Source organism: Taurulus bubalis (genome assembly GCF_910589615.1).
Source record: "Taurulus bubalis genome assembly, chromosome: 13".
Taxonomy (NCBI): domain Eukaryota; kingdom Metazoa; phylum Chordata; class Actinopteri; order Perciformes; family Cottidae; genus Taurulus; species Taurulus bubalis.
In genome coordinates this window covers 16,303,728-16,321,733 of record NC_136601.1, presented here as the reverse complement: position 1 = coordinate 16,321,733, position 18,006 = coordinate 16,303,728, and the positions used below count along the sequence as shown (strand labels likewise).

Here is an 18,006-nt window from a genome sequence, read left to right as displayed (position 1 = left end):
ATAACATCATAACTGTTTACCTGTCCCGCTGTATTCATTGTCTAATATCACAGCTCACAGACTATCAGTGATTATTTTCCAGATTTACGATACAGTGTTGTACAGTATTTTATCCTCTGCAATATACTCTGTACTCTCCCTTTGATTTATAATAGCTTCTGCCCTCATAGCACACACCGCTGAGCTCCTTTACGCTGTGGTGTAGCAGTGCTGATCAGTAGCCCTTGGAGGTGATTTATGAGCAATGGGATTTCCGGTCAGAACAGCTTAATTGAGCCTGTATATTCTCTAGAGCAGTCCTTGAGAAAGGGATAAGGTAATGAGGGGGAAAATGACGAGTGGAAGACACTTTGACTGTAAATCAGCCTCCTTAAAGCTGACAAGAGGAAACGGTTTAAAAAAAAATGCATTAAGTACACCTGCGCAAATGCTATGGAGCTTCAAGTTCACTTGACTGACCTCATGACAAGGCAGTGGACTGGCCTCTCCACTGCACCCTCATTTGTTTCTCTTTCTTGACAGAAATGCTGGATGGATCCCAGAAGAATGTGTAGAGCTGCACAGATAAGACAACATATAACTGCAATGCTGACAGCGGATGTCAACAGAGATAAATTATTGTGTGTTCATTGTGGTGCCTCAGTGCTGGCGCCAGAGCAGTGAGCTGATAGCTGAGCTAGAGCGCCAAAGGAGTGCAAAAGGTACACTCACTGTGGACTCAATGACTGCTGAAGTAAGCACTATTGACTGACACCTGTCACTGCAGGAGGCAGACCCTTGTTATCCTGAATAATCTACAAAACTGACTGTCAGATGTTTTTAAGGGAACTATTTCTTTAGTAGAAAGTAGTACCAAAGAAACCTGAGAAATCTTTTCCAGATGAACTAGGACACTGTTTGATGAAAGAGATCTTTTGTTGCATTTTTAAACACATATTTCAGTGCTTTGAGCAACACATACAAAAGTGTATTCACCCCTGTTGTACTGGGGTGGCAGAAGAAATCTTAGAGACGCATATCTCAAAATTAGGACAACTCATGCATGACTTGAAGTTAGAAATTGTTTTCCTGTTCTTGTAGTTTGGGTGAACCATCATTTTCATCTTGTGTATTTTTTCCCTCAGTTTAAATACAGGTGAGAACAGTATGGTAATGGAACTTTCAAATAAAAAACTTTCAATTTAAAAGCTAAATGTTCTTGAAGGAATACGTCCAATAACTGATTATCATGTGAAGTGAAAGGCAGAACAATGAGGTGAAGTGGGAATGAGATGAAAGGAGATGCTGGCCAGAGACTTAATGTTTGTACCTCCCTGTGAGCCTAATTTTGTCCCAATTTTCTGCAGGGTGTGACGGTGATGACATTCACTGTGATTTTGTCATTTATTCCCCTGGACTCATTTGTAATATGTTCCATCGGTATTTCCACACACTCGACTTGGCAGAATCAGGACAGAGTAAGACCCCAAATGTACTCTAAGGCTGTAAATTGGCTCCCATTTCTACGTCCCTGGCTCCTCATGAAAGAGCAAAAGTCGGTTTAGTAAAACAGCTCTGAGCACAATGTGGCTTAAAAAGGAGAGATTGGCCCTGTTAACAGTCATACAAGTCTATTCAATATGTTTTTAACAAATAAATAAATGAATTGATACAAATGGGAAAACTGGGCCGCAGGATTGAGACACAAGAATGTACATGTTTTGCTGTGACTGTGCTGTCTTCCCACTTGAAAAAAGTATCCTCTGGGAAAACCAGTTTGAGCCCCTCTAAGATTTTCAGGGAGCCAAAAACATTTGCACAAGATCGTCATCTGTCCTTTCTCATGAAAATTGACGCACTGGAATACCCTTGTTATGCCATCATGGTGAACAAATATGCAAATTAAGTTGTGAACCCTGGGAGACAGATCTTAAATCTCCCAGTTAGTCTGCCACATTTCCATTCACTTCCTGAAATGTCAGTCATCTAATATTAGATGAGTGAGTAGAAAAACATGTTAGTCTTGGATATTTGTGGAGATGTGCTGCAGGCAACGTGAGAGTATGTTTTTTAGAGGAAAGAGATAAATTGCAAGCTTTTTATTCCAGATGTAAAGCTTAGCAGAAAATGATCCGGTGCCTGCCTTGATGTGTAGCTCCAGACATCTTCCATATTGCAACAATACCACCAGTTATCACCTCGGATTTATAACATTACAACAGAAGTGAATTACAGTCTCTTCTAAACCTCGCATAATACAGAGTCTAATCCTTTATATTAAATGTATGAAAAATAAAATCCTGTTTGCTTGGATTTACATCATATGCCTCTATTATTCCTTGTGTGAATAACAGTCTTTTCTGGTCACCTAATATCTGATAAGCAGGGTAATTCTCCCACTCTCAGGCTTTGCAGTAATTTTCTAATACAAAGGCTGTAATCATGCTGTCAGACCTGTCTCATGCTAAACAATGCTGCTGTGGGAAATGCAAGGCCTGCAGGCAACCCTGCCGGATAATTGAGGGTGGTTAGCGGTGGCAAGTGATGGTTTTTGATTGAAGATTTAATGTTACTTTGCATCCTAGAGGAGGATGTTGCTTATCGACCGTCTATAAAGACTGTAAGGCCAGGGCAGGATCTGAGGCTATTGATTTGTAAGGAAAGCAGTGTCAATGGCAGTGTTCAGGTGGTTCTGTGGGATAGGCCAGCAAGGTCACCTGAGCCAGGCCAGGTCAGGCTACGCTGAGACGTTGTGTGTATTTGATGTGCAAAAACAGATTAATTGATTTTTCATTGGGGTATTAGGATTCAGAACGTGCTAAGTGCGAGGTGAAGCGGATCTGGTTTTCAAAGACGAGGAAAGGGAGCATGGGCTTTCAAACTGAGAGATTTCATGCTGTGTCCCTATTGAATGGAGGCTGAGAGGAAGAGATATGGGTTTCAGGTGCAGAGTGGAGAAGAGGCCACCATATCCCTGACTAATTCATTATGTCACCTTCCTCTTCCAGGTTCGGCTATTCTATTCTCTGCTGGAGTATTAAGAATCTAATGCCGTTTTTTATGCCGATTTTTTGGAAGTCCATTCACATCCTAACCCATATCTCTTCTTTGTTAAATAGCAGCTAAATAGAGACTTTAAATAGCCCTGAGATTTCTTTTACTTTCTTTTTGTAACATATGGGTTGTTGTCTTTTTCTGACCAGGCTTATAGGTTTCAGTTTGCATTCATGCCTTAAGGGACAAAGGTAGAGAGGCTTATATGTCTCACAATCTGGTTACTGTCATGTGCATTTCTGCACATGGAGCAAAATGTATCACAGAGCCATTACAAAGCTTTTTCTTTTGAACTTGTGTTGGAGGACACTCTCTGTCCCAAGTGAGAAGCAGCTCTTCATCTATCATCACACATGCTGGTTTTGGGGTTGCAGCAATACGGTCCCCAAGCTTCGCTCCTTATGGATGCAATGTGGCCACAGTGCAGAAATCTGTTGGCTAAAAATAGTGCTCTCTATAAATGGGGCTTTTGATGAACAGTTATGGTTCTCTTCTTGCTTTCTTTGAGATCCTCCCAAAAAGATGATGCACAGATTGAAATGTCAACAAGGAGGGATCTATTTAACTTTGTCAATAAAGCCAGTTTTGTGTGGGGTTGCTTGGCTAGTCATGGAGATGGTGGGTGCAACACAAAGCAAGATGCTTTTGTTTTCAGCACAGTGTCTGGAAAATACAAATAATCTCATTCAAATGATTGTACGAACATGACCAATTCTGTCACCGAAAGAAACATTTTCAACCTTGTTCTCATAATTGGGGCCATTTTGACAAATATTTCATGCTAACTTTGCACCCACCACTTCCGTTGTAGAGATTTGAAGATGCAACTTTATACTTTTTACATACTGTATATCTGGCAAATAAGTTAAACATAATTATATGTTTTTTGCCGAGCAACTCTTAGCTAGCTAGCTGACTAATTAAGCTAACGTTTGCACTCCGAGTCAGTTGAATCTCCGGTTGACTTTTTAAGGTTTCCAGCCAACACCCTTTTCTAATGTGACAAATGTTGTGTTAAAGGATTCAAAGCTCCTTGGCGCCTAACGCTGAGTTATGTTCGACAGCTTGAGCAGATAAACACATTTTAATCCATTCCTTACTTTCTTGATCTTCTTTTCTCTCTTGAGAGTATTGCTCTAATTAAAGCCATGTGTATACCACTTCAACATGTAGGTTCAAGAAATCTATAGTTACAGCTTGTCCGGCCTTTTTATTATGGTTGCTAAATCTGTGATTGGACTCTCGCTGTTAGGGGGAGAGGTTTGTTGATCGGACAAAAATAACCTGGAATTTCTATGTTAAAACTAATTGTAGCCTACTGAAGATTACACGGTCTACTAAGATTGCAGGTTTACTAAGAATAAATACAATTAGAACCCATTTATTATTATTATTTTTTGCACACTTACAATCAAGTCAAATAACCATGAGCATTATTTACTCTACCTACACAACATCATCTATCCAACACATAACGACAACATTGGACATAGGTGGCAAACAGATCTAGGCAGTGCTTTCCTTTAAGTTAGCCCCAGTCGTAACGCACCATTTTTACCCATCACACAAAACAATGAAATTAAAGTTTGTTTGATATTGCATAATTATGCTAAGGGTGAAATGACATGCAGTGCCGCTATCAAAGCTTACTATGAGTATATGTGTTATCAGTGGAGTATAGTGATATTCCATTGCTAACTCACAGCACCATATGGGTCCTTTTTTTTTAAATCAGCTACTGTGGGCAATTGCACATACAGTATGTGATAGGTTGATGAATTGAAACGATGTTGCCCCTGAGGTTGCTTTGTTGCTTGAATAGTGATAAAGTAGCCGCTCTCGGAAGTGAGAACAGGGCTAGTGATGTAAGCCCCAACAGGAGTAACCTGATTCACACATGTGCATATCATACACAACACTGTGCATACTTAACAAACCAATGACTCCCACTGCTTTGTACTGTGTGTGCTCAGATAGTCATGCTGGCGGGAAAGTGTTCATCGTTTTTTGTTTCTTTATCTAATACAGTATGTGCCTTAGAGGGTGCAGTCTATTGCCTATGCAGTTAATACTCTTCATTGATGGTGACGTGATGACGACCATCTCTTTCATTTTAACACTCATTTTAGAGACGGTACTTTCTCAAGAGCTCTGATTGCCACATGTACTTCCTCTCCGGAAAGCGATCAGGAATCCTGATGCGCCGAAAGTCCTGAATGCATTTCTCCATCTCCTGCTCTGGGGTCATCTTCCCCTTGTTGGCTTTCCTCTTTGCAGCCTCCCGATCTCGGACCCCGAAGGTTCTCACACGGAGCATGTCAGTCTTGCGGCGCATCTCTGCCTGCTGCATCATGTGAACTGATCCTTTGGGCATGGGACGGTCCAGCGTCTGGATGTTGGCACGCCGGCTCACGGGGCCACAGATCACGGTTCCTTGAGGGGAGCTGGCCTCCGACTGGGTCTCAGAACAGGAAGTGGAGAGCTCGTTGAAGGAAGTGCCGCTCTCGCCTTCACGCTCGCTTTTGTGGCTCTTGCAGCAGCAGTCACCGTGAGAGGACAACCACCTTGAGGACCCACCTAAAAAACAAAACACAAAAAACACATGTGGCTCTTGTTTTGACTATGTGCAGTACAATTTATCTTGCAGCAAGACACTCTTTCATGCAGTAACGCACTGTAAACTAATGTCCTAGCTATCTGCATGGTGGCAGATTCAAGCTGTAATCAAAAGAAACAGTTGCACTGATCAAGCAAGTGCTGACAAATGCCGACACAGCAGTTCCAATGTCATAGAAATATATTTAAACGAACATCAGATGGGTGGGTGGTGTATTTAGGGGGGTACAGACGTAAGAACATGCACGTTCTTGGCTTTGACATTTAATTGCTAAATTTCAAAGAGCTTGTGGGCTGTGCATATTGCTTCCTCTGATAAGGAGAGGCCCCAGAGCTCAGTGCGGTTCAGTACGGCTCCCTAAAAGACCTTTCCCATTTCCCAAGGCAAAGCTTGTCTCAGAGCCAAAACTATTTGCTTTGCCGTCGCAGTTTCTTATGAGAACTGTTACCTGACTGCCTTGTAAAAAAAAAAGGTGTATTATTTTGTGTTTTCAGATCACTCTGTCAACTCGGCAAGGTGCTTTCTATCTTCATGGAGATAGCAAAGTAGAAAAGTATGTAAATAAAGTATAATTCATCTTAGGTGGTAACAGAACTGGGTCAGTGAATAGATGTACCCGTAGGTGTCCTGACCTCCTGTCATGAAGTTTAAACAGGCACTAAACCGGTTAGCAGAAGATGTTAGTTGTCTTCATTCTGCCTCTCCTACTTCTTGAATCATCTCACATTCTCCTACATTGCTAATTATGAGCCAGAAATACTGTGCTGTAATGCCTGCTGGCTTGTAAAGTCTCCAAGTAAAGACAGGAAACACTGTAGTGGTCTTTCATTTCCAGAAATATCCCTGAACTATGGTCTCATTTAGATGTTTTAACAGGTATATGTGCTGCGATGAAAGCTGCTGTGCTCTATGCAATATGAACAACATAATGTGATATATAAACTGGTGCACACAGGCCCTTAATACCTCTTAATGGATTTTTCCAATCTGATGATACAGACTCAACGGCAATGATATCTCAGAGCGAGTAATACATTGTCCATTAACTTCTTTCAGTGCATGCTTGCACAAATTTATACTAAACAGTTGAAGGGGGATTTTAACCTCTCTGCGCCCACTGTAATAATGACCTTATCTCTAGTGCGATGATTGCATTGAGCTGATAGTGAGAGAGTCACTAACAGTTTTTTAATGGCCAATCCATGAGTAAAGGGGCCAATCAGTGCACCAGTTTCCCCCCCGCAGAAAATGAATCTAGCTGAATCCAGCAGAAGAGCAGCACCAGGCAAATGGATGCAGGCGTTTTAGTGCGGAGGATCAGGCTGAGCATTGTTTCTAAATGGATGGATGCTGTATTCCAGAGGGGCCACCCGTTTAGGAAACTAGCCAACACCCAATAATAGCATCATCAAATTTTTAGGCCATGAAGGAGAAGGAATTGTAGTGAAGCCACTGATGAGGCTGAGAAGGACCTGTTCTTGCATTTTGTTTTATACAATAATTTGTCTCAATGAAGCGTGGACATAGACAAGCGTATTATACAAAAACTAATCTGGGTGTGTCAGAACGCAACCACAAACTGCATGTTTTGGAGAAAAGTGGTGTTGTATCAAGCTTGTCCCCATCAGAGCCAAGACAGGAAACGACTAAGAGCCTTGTCAGGAAACACAGTCATTCTCGGGTACTTTTAAACAAGTGGGTGTGTGCAATACCCTTTGGTATCTCTTCAGGGAAGCCATGGATTGCATTGTGTTTCTCAGATCTATATAGCCTGTCTAAGAGATCATATTCCAACCACATTAAAAGAGTGGGGCAGGTCCTCAGACCAGACTCAGGCTACACTTCTCATAAATAACACAGAGCGAGGGAGTCGAGCTCTGCGCAGAGGTATGCAGGCGTGTCACAAGGGGTATCCTCAAACTCCTCTCCATCTCTAATGAAAGCAGGTATGTTTGTCCTCGTGCCTGTGAGAGGTCAGAGTATTAGGGAAATTCAACTGCCTGGATATTGGATTAGAATTATACATGTTTATCCATTGAGAGGTTTTAAATGGCAGAAAAGTAGGACATGATGGGGGCTGAGGTCAGAGGGCTCTAACAAACTCAGATTCAAATGTCAGCGGCTTTCTTGCCAGACATTAGTGAGTTTGTTTTTATCTGTGCCTCTAAACAGACTCATCAAGGGTGTGGGATGATTATTTCTCTGACGGTGGAGCAGCTCTGTGCTCCAGTCATGTAAACTGAGAGGCAAAAAAGAAATAGTGAGGAACAAGAAATACTATAATTACAATTTCATGTTGTTATTGGACATGACCAGGAGGCCATAACGCAATTTATTTCAGATTTGCACTTGAGTGACCCGAAGCTGTCTGCGTTTCAAATTTGAATCTCAGCAGTGATGTGAACTGTGCCCTCAATCTAAATCAATGAGACAAAGTTTTCAACACAACGCGGTTTATATATAGTTTATATACAAGCTGTCGGAGTCAGACAAAATAAATCACTTGACTTGTACATTTCTCGGATAAACATACTTGCTTTCTTCTTCCAAACACAACTAATAGAAGCGATGCTGAGGGACCATGCAAATCATCTTCAAATGCTTCAGTTGATAGAAAAGATGTACTTTTGCAAGATCCTGCTTTTCTTTCCATTTAGGATCTCTTTACCAGCTACAGTATAGCTTAGGAAATGGAAATGACTGTTTATCGGACTACAATTGAGGCAAGAATTAGCCGGCTAGCGCATCCTCCTCACTCCCCACCCAGATGAGAACAGACAGCAGCTCCAGAGACAAACCTTCAGTCAGTGACTGTAGCAACTGGAATTCAGCCAGCTCAAACCTCATCAGCAGGGGTCACAGCAGGCTAACACGTGTGACGGCAGCAACATTAAGTTTGCTGATCCGGTCCGAGTCCAGTTGCTATTCACAGCCGCTAACTGAAGGTCTGTTTCTGGAGTTGCTGTCCGTTCTCATCCCGGTGAAGTAGTCTCCATATGGGCGGGGAGTGAGTCGGAGGAGCCTCACTGCATTATTGTGGCTCCGTTGTTGTGGTTGGTCCAATGGTGACAAACTGACCCGGAAGTACGTTGACCCAATTATCTTTTCTTTTAACTTAAATGAAAAAAAGTCTTGCGAGATCCCGCAAAAGTAATTTATTTTTTATTAAATTTTTTCAATCAATTTTTTTCCTCTATAGATGTCACTACCAGGGCTCCTTATGAAACACACACACAGTAGGGAGGGAAATAATCACAGTAACAGCTTTGATGATTTGATGAAAAGAAATTATATATATATCTTAGACTATTATATTCTCCAGCTCCCACAAATATTTTCTATTCTGCACCCGCCTGAGGAGGAGTGTAGTTTACATGCTTGTTCGCTCACAAATTAGGCCAGCGTGTCCTTGCAGCAGTAAAAAAAAAAATAGCTTGTCTTGCAAAGGCAGTGACCGTCCTTACAGGGTGAGGGAAATCCATTTCACCAAGATAGCCCCATTTGCTGAAAAAGTATCACTTCAGCAGTTTGTGTCCAGCCTAAGCCATCCTCTTGCCTGGTATAATAGCGTCTGTAATATCTGCATACAATTGAATTTGTCAATATTAATTACCTGCAACCAGCCAGCAGCAGTGATGAGAGAAAATAGTCCGGGTGACCCAACAAGCTTTACATGATAATTCAAGGACACTCTTACTCTCGCATAGACCCATTACTGCCCTGTCTCAAATTATCTGCTCTCTATGAGGAGAGGGAAAGCTTCATTGGCTGATTGCTAATGACAAGAGGGTGCTGTCCCCTCCAAGAGTCAAAGGGTGGCTGCCCCGCCGAGTGGGTCCCTGACAGGGAGATGAACAAGCAACTTAGACAGATTGAAATGTCTATAACAGCCTCTCCCTGTGGGCCGGTCCCCTGACCCAGAGCCACACCCATCCACTGCACAAACCCTGATGATGCAAGATGAGACGGGGAGACAGGTGTCCTGAGTTTTCACCGAGCTCTTGGCATCACCTAAATGAAGCCACTGCTGCAGCAAAGACGAGGGGCGATGCTGGTCCCTCACTCTGTCAAGGAGATCACATGAATGAAAGGGAACTCTAAGCTCAAGCATCTGATCCTCTTTTTATTTCTCCATCACTGACTTCAAAATATAGTGATTCTTTTGGACAAACTTCATCTCATTATGAACAGGCGAGCCCCAACGCCATACCAATCACTGCCTTACAACTTTCCACATGCCAACACACGGGATCCCCTGTCTTCAGGAAACACTCAGCCCAGCCCACAATGTGAGCTCCATCATCCAAGTAGCCATTAAATGTCTCTGGGGGGATCATTAAGGTGTTGGATGTCAGATGGTAATAGCCGTTATACCCGTTTTCCAACAACTACAGGGCACAGAAGTGGCAGAGCCAGGGATAAAATTATGTCTTTGAAAAATTGAAATTAACTATGTTCTAACTGTATCTATTATTTTAAAGGAACAGACTGGATGTTGCAAGTCTTTCATATTTAGATTGATGTCTTATCTTTGCTTCCACTCTTCTCAATATGGGAACTGCAAATTGCTTAATGTGGGTAATCCATCAAAGTCTATACATTTAGTCTTTTTATTTGTCAAAATTGCATTATCATCTCTTGGGAATGAAGTTACTAGCAGGAACTATTTTGAAAACTCTGCTTGTTGATGCGTTCAAGGGCACTCCCAACATCTGTGAATTAGCAGGCATCATACTGCATTGTTGGAAAATACAGTTTGCAATAGTATGCATGTGACTTTGACATAAAAAAGAAAAAGAAATGTTCAGAATGATCTTATGTGTGGTCTACATCTCTGCAAGTTCATTTAAAAACCATGAGATGTAAACCAACAGCTGCATTGCATATCAACATAATCAATATAAAAAGTTTGATTTAGAGAAAATTTAGCAATAATGTGAAGAGTACTATTTAGAGTCAATGACCTAAAATGTGAAAAAGCACCTTTAAAAGTCAGTACACAAGGCTTCAATGGACGAGTTTAAAAAAAAAAAAATGTTCCTTTGCATTTGCCATTTTTCAATAAACTCAGATTTAATCCCAAGGTGATCCAGCTTGCCTTGACCTGATGCACAAGGTGCTACAACTATTGTGAGAAATAATAGCACAAGCACACACCCGCTCCTTACTTCTGACCATCCTCCGGCCCCGGTGCTCTTTAAGAAGTATAGGAGTTATTCATGGGAGCACCATCCATCTCTTGTAGGCACTGCCAATCCATCCACACTCCAACAGGCTCTCTGGGAGCTCGGGGACGGCCCAATCTTTTCCTCCATTACACCCAAGCAATTGATTACTTTCCCCCCTTCTTTCTCCCGGCTGCCTTGCGGCTATTGTTCAGGAGCAATTATGGCCGCACATCATCTCGTTCACAGCCCAAATGAAGACTGCACAGTTATATTAACAAAGCACACCTGGCATTCTCCATCTTTACTGTACGTGTCTCCCATTAAGTCGAGTCACTTCTGTACAGCCCTTTCAGATGTGGAAAGATTGAAACTGTCTGATGGTACAAGTCGTGCTGTTCACTGATGATTTGCTCTGCCTCTGTGATGTGGAAGAGGTAATGTCGAAGCAGGTTATGATGAGGTTATGAATAATTTCCATCTATATATTGAAATATGACTTGTGTTTCAAATTGCCTTAAAAATAGTTTAGCGTTTATCCTGCAAAAATGGCATCCCCATCCCTCATGGCTGGAGACACTGGAAATATTTTGGGATCACAGATTGCTTTTTAATTAGCCAACGAGCTCCTCTTTCCCCAGAGATGATAACGATAAGGAGACGAGTCCCAAACGCCAACAGAGAGGTTACATTTGTAAATCATTACGGAAATATTGTCACTGCCAATAGAAAAAACACTGAATGTCTCTATCTATAATCAACCTGCATATCTGCTTAAGTTAAATTCTACTTTTGGCTCTCACAACTTTGACTTTTCAACCGTATATCAAACTTCAATAATCCCAATTCATTTTGACTTTTTATTTTGAACATTACTTTTTTCGGACTATTTTCGGGCTTTCACACATATTCCTTCAGCGAATGCAACACAATGCAACATGCTGCAACCAGCTTGTTGAGCAAACCAGCTTCAACGCTGTCCCACACACTTTAATGTGTGCTGGTTAGATGTTTTTATTCAAAGGGTGACCAAGTCATACCCGGTCATACACGTGACTCATTCATCATGGCCATCAGGATCAAAAACTCTTGTTCATGATGAATGCTCAGGCTCTGCAGCCTCCTGCATGGGGAGAGTGCCCTTTTCCTGAAATAATCATTTGTTTTAGTCTGTGGAGAAACCAATGGCGTACATCCAACTGAGCAGGAAGGGATGACAATAATTGAGAGAGTGTCTAAACTTTTTGAGGGAATGTGTCCCCTGACTTTTAATGCAGATGATACCACGCAGTAAAATGATGAATATCTAAACTGTTGGCATTTTGACTGGAGTCCACACTATTAGGGAGAGTTAGTAGAGCCTGTAGAAAACAACTGACGCATTTAACAAGAAGAGCAACAATAATGACGCCAAGGAACTGACGGGCTGGAAGAAAGTCTCTCAATTTATTTACTGCGCCGGATTGCTCTTTTTAATCTCTAAACAAACCCAGACTCCCCATTTCACTCCATATGCCTGTGATTGGATGGGAGGATGGGGTAAAAGGAGAGCAGTGAAATGTTTTGCTGAAAACAACAATAAAGCACATCTGTTTACTGCCTCAAAGGTGCATTTGTCTACATGGATTTGGACTACCTGCCCTAGGCCAGCCAGTGTCCCACATTCAGATTCAGGTTACAGTATTTATCTTGAAAGTGGATGTGAGCTGTGCTGCTGTGAACCAAGGGCTCTCATGCATGGCTGCCCCTGATGTGTCTATCCATCATCCTGACTAGCCTTTGTCTCCCAAAGCTTGCTATCTATATGTGTGTTTCCTTTCACCCTCACCTTGTCATCTCTCTTTTAATGAAACCCCAATCTCTCCCTCTTCTTCCATGTCTCACCACCAAACACTTTTTTTCTCTCTCCGCTCCCTCAGACCCGATGAACTTTCCATGTCGGATACTTACTTTAATCTATTTTTGCACCCTCTCTCTTCTTTCTGCCTCAGTTCTTTCTCCCCATGGCCAGGTCTCATGCAACTTTTACTCCCTCATCTCTCCTCCTCAGCCGCTCTCCCCTCCATCTGGCCGCCTCTCTTTTCTTCACTTCCCTTCAGCTTGCTTCCTTAAATTCCCTCTTTTGGTTTCTGTGCTTTTCTTACTCTGCATCTTCTTCTCTTCCTTAGTGCTGTTCCTCCCCTGTCCCTCACCTTCTTCTTGTCCTCCTCCCACTGTCCCTGCCTTTGTCCTAGTACAGTGTCTGTTAATGGAGATGGGGATGAACACCTACACCATATGCCTTGCTAAGAAACTTGAATGACTCATGAAAATCCAACCTGGCTGGATATTTGTGCAAGTCAATGCAGACCCCTCTGCTCTAATTAGCCTGTATTAACAGCACTATCGGTAAATCATTAGCAAACCATATGTCATGTCTTCCTCAGCCCACCCTCCTACACTTCCAACCTTGACCCACTAACTGGGGTTTCTTCAGCTCTTCCAAAGGGAGCCATTCAGAGTAATGAACAAAGTGCTTTTTAACTGGCCATATGGTCCCACTCGTCTCTCTGCAGAAAGTGGAATGAACCATATTTGCAGCTAATTAAGGCATTTGCTGATGGACAAACTCGTTATCAAGTGAAAAGCAAAGCTGATTCAAGAGAATACAACAGCATTCATGTGAACTGTGTGCAGCCCACCGGTGCTATATTATTCATAACCCATCAGCAGCTGGGCTTTAACCCATGTTTACGCATGACGCATGTGTACTTGAAGTGTAGCAGCAATGTGACTCAAGTCCCCTGAGGTCTGTGGGCAAGTTTGCCTCTTATCTCGGCCCCAAAACAGACGTTTAGAGTCAGCCACTGCAAGGAATGCAAGTATTTTTAGAAGGATGTGCTGAAACCTGACCATACCTCCTGGTGTGAGCGCACCACCACCAGTTTCTGCAAATCATCTCGAATTCTAGACCATTGGCAATAAATTGCATGGGATTTTCATCTGGAAATACTTGTGGTTAAACTTTTTTACACAATTTAATTAATGGGAAAAAGGACCCTTTCTGGTCAGCATGCAATACCATACCTGCCTGGATGCGGTTATATGGGGGAGGGAGGGGCATAATGGTGTTATTTCTGGAGGTCAAAGCCACCAGTTTATCTTTCATCACCTCTGAAAGTACGAAGTAGAAATAAATCTTCACTCACGGTAGAAGATGTACTGTGCGTAATTGGACCAGACCTTGTCATCCGCGTAATGACCGATGGAGGACGCAGTCAGGGCCGAATTGCAGGCCACAATGTGAAAGCCGCTCTCTGACAGCATGTCAAAAGCTCTCTCCAGGTGCCTGAACTTGAGGTAAAACCTGCAGGTGTAATGGTCCGGTGGTCTGTCCGAGTCCCTGTTCTCATTCAGGGCGTCTCCAAATACCTCTTTCGCCAAACCAATCCGACTGCTGATGAAGATCCGCGGTAACTTTTTTGCCTTAATATCAAGTTGACTTTCTCTGCCTCCCCCAGCGCACGCGCCTTTGAAGGCGACCGTGATGTAGCCATACCTCCGGTCCAAGGAGTAAGAGGGGTAAAATCTCTGGTCGCTGCCCTGCGACGCATCATCAAAATCACTGCACAAGTCGTCTGGAAATAGTTTCGAATCCTCGAACGACAAAAGTTTGGCCAAATCTGGCAGCTGGAAGTATTCCGCCTCTCTTTTCAACCTTCCTCTCTCGGGAAAGTGGTCAGGGAGGACAACTTGCTTGTCTCTAAGATAATCCAGTACATACCGAAACAGAAAGCCATCCCTGTCAATAAAATAACGTCCTCTGAAGTCCCGGGACAAGTCATTTGAAGACCCCTTCTTGTTAGAGAACAGCTTGCCAAGTAAGGAATTTGGAAAGCTTGTCAATGTGGCATGGCGAGTATAATACACCTGTCCACCCACGTTTAGCTCAATGACATCCGATGGAGGGTTTTCCACCGACCCTTGCTCTTTTGCAGTTTGCGTTTTGCAGTTTTCGCTCAGGGCCATTTTTCCAGATCTTGCACGAAATCTGAGTGTCGATCACAGGAGCGCAAACGTCTCAGAAGTTCAGGGTGTGGGCTGTAGCTGCATGGTGCTGACGCCCTCAGACCCAGAGCATAGTCTTGATTCAAGCTGCAGTCCTTGTATCCAGTGTCTCATGACAAACACTCCCAAGGTGTGCTTACAGTATATCCTTTAACTCCATGCGTAAGTGTGCCTGCCCACAGTGCATCCGTTTTGAACAGAATCGATTATCATAACCAGTGAGCGCATCATGTTACACCCATGCACTGCGTTGGGTCATTACTCTGATTTGAAAGAAATGCAATTATCACTTCACTCGGAAATTTCCCAAAAAGTAAAAAAACAGTTTTCTGTGCAAAGGTTCGCCGTCTTGCGTCTGGCTTCTGCTTTAATCAGCCCAAGAATGTGAGGGCATCCCATCATCACTCTGCTACTAAGTGTCGCTGAAACCTGCTCCGAGGTTGCTCACAGAGAGAGGAGGATGAAGGTGCGACTCCGGCGCGCACCCATCTCTCCAAACTGCCGAAACGTTTGGTCCGGAAGAAGCGTAAAGAAAATCTAATGTTGCTCCAAGCTGTGCACGGCAGAGAGAGAGAGAGAGAGAGAGAGAGAGAGAGAGAGAGAGAGAGAGAGAGAGAGAGAGAGAGAGAGAGAGGGAGAGAGAGAGAGAGAGAGAGAGAAAATCGTCCCATGAAGTAATGTCTTACATCATCTTAAAGGAAAATGACATTTGCAGACGATCGACATAAAATGGACTGATGTGGATGTATCGGTGCAGTTTTTCATGTAATTCTGATCAAGCTATGGGCGGCGCACAGTTGATTCAGGTCTAATGCAGATTGTAACATCCAGCGTTGCGGATTTTAATCCCTTCTACTGAGTCTTCACAGAGGCTTTCGCATTTACATTTCACGCTTTTAGCTGACGCGTTTATCCCGAGAGACGGGTGAGGGGTTAGGTCCCATCTTGCTCAGAGACTCACCGGCAGTGACAGACGTGAATAGAGCTGGTGAACTACAGGACACTATTCACTTTTTAACTCATTTCCTATCCAACTGCAGATGAAGGCTAAAATATTAAAATAAACCCCAACAATCTAAATGGCAGTTTCACTTTTCTGACTCAGATTGAACCTTTAGGCAGCAGTATCACTTCCAACACCCAGAACAATGTGACTGAATATGAAAATGTATCCCTTCCTCATCCATTTGACCGAGTGAATTTCTATTTCAGGACCACGGACAGAGCCGCTTGATGCTCCGTAGTCTCAAATAAATGAATGTAGGAGGAAAACAATGCTATTGATCAATATCTCGTAATTTTACACAAGTATGTGCATGTTAATGATATAGGTCAACGTAATGCATCAATATGAGGTCCATTTACCCCCATAAAGTGCATGTTCCTTGCAGTTTTCTCAGTAATGTTTGTGGGGGGAAAACTCAGGAACATAAACCCTCATTACTGAGTCATTATTTCTGGGTTATAGCAGCAGACCTAAGCAATAACATACGTTTCAGTATGTTATTGCTTAGGTCCTGCTCAGTGAATTTGTCATAGAGCCATCAGTTTACTCCACGGTGAAGCCATCGGGCGGAAAATCCAGTTTGGATGAAATGAGATGCAGGGCTGAATTTAAGGCTTGACAATGCTAGTCATCATCTGTATAGGCTGTAGGCCACAAGCAAGTGTTCATATAAGGAATGTAAATGATGCATGTGGACGTCTAGGTCACTAGATGCATTCAAAGGTGCATGATAACCTACATCTGGGAGACTCCTGCTTGTTTTATATATAAAGTAGGGTCCCTCATGTCCAGCAGCTACAGCACTCGCACTGATCTGTCACTGTTGTGTATCTCATGTTTGCTTTTCAGATTATTTGTTGTTTTGTGTGTGTGTTTTGATGCCATGCTGTAGTAAATCAGAGACTTGTATTGCTGCAGTGCTGAGAGAAGGCGTTGATGATGGGAGCGCACCCTTGACTCGTGGTTTTGAGGAGGCAGCGGTCACGCTTTACCCTGTTCATTCAGAGTATATTGTGCTGGAGAGGGGTTGCTAAGCAGCCACAGGGGACTGAGTGGGATTCAAACAGTGGGGATTTAGAGCTACAGTGAGCACCACTGATCTCTGTTTCTGTGATATGAGGTGCCACTGCTCACATTATAATATAGTCATATTTTGTAGATTACGTGACCTTAACAGTGCACCGTAGACAGGGAAAACTACTTGATATCATTAAATGGTGACAATATAGATTATTTCATGAGGATGTATGTGCTGTGTTTGTTTAATAAACACATGTAAATAGATATGAGTGTATCTTTGGTGTTGGACTTGTATAACAGAAGTTCATTCCCTGTCCCTTGCTTGGGGATAATTCTCTTCCCGTATGGGCTATAAACCCTGTTTCTTATTCATCTCACTCATCCTCCCATTAGAGGCAATTTCCCAGCCTCCTGTCTTCACTTTATTTCCTGTTCGTGCAGTTAGATTCTATCTTTTGGAGAGGGTTAAATTTCATGCAACTTCAGCATGAATAATGTAAGACTATATGGGTCCCAACTGAGCGTGAAGTAAGAAAATCTGTATGTGCTGTAATATTAAATTGACAATTGTGGATTTTGCAAGCTCTTGCATTATAATCTGCAGTGTGTGGCGTAGTAAATTAAGACATTGTGAAAAATGTGCAAAAATGCATCTGTTGAGTAAGAAATGGTAAAAAAAAATAATTTCTAAAATCTTAACTAATTACATGATTTATGATGAAATGTTCATTGATAACTGTACACTTCTGGTATCCAAACATTTTTTTTGTCGTGTGTAATTTTGCAAACAAACCAGTGAATTTGCTGTCTTTGAAAATATTCAATGCACGGTTGTGCAGCCTTGAAAGCAACAACTAACAGGCCCAAACCACTCTGTAGAGTTATTTTCCCTTTGCAGGCAGTAATAGCCTGTCGTACCCTACTTCCTCTTCAGGCACTTTTCAACCACTCACACTTCCAAATGAAAGAGACAGTAGGAACTGGCATGTCGTGAGAAACAAAATGTATTACACTGTTTTCTGGCCAAAATCTAAATGAAACAAACAACTAAACTTCATTAAAAAAAACACTTTAAGCTACCTCCTGTTTGAATAAATACATTATTTGCTTTATCATAT

At 42.4% G+C, this 18,006-nt stretch overlaps 1 protein-coding gene across 1 annotated transcript; it reads right to left on the bottom strand.

Annotated features, from left to right (window-relative positions):
• Window positions 1-5,158: 5,158 nt before the first annotated feature.
• On the bottom strand, window positions 5,159-14,823 carry LOC306745428 (BTB/POZ domain-containing protein KCTD16-like; the record flags this gene model as incomplete). The annotated part of the gene is made up of 2 exons (XM_079228218.1): window positions 5,159-5,610; window positions 14,004-14,823. 2 exons carry the CDS (start codon window positions 14,821-14,823, stop codon window positions 5,159-5,161), a joined length of 1,272 nt encoding a protein of 423 aa, XP_079084344.1.
• Between the last annotated feature and the right edge of the window lie 3,183 nt (window positions 14,824-18,006).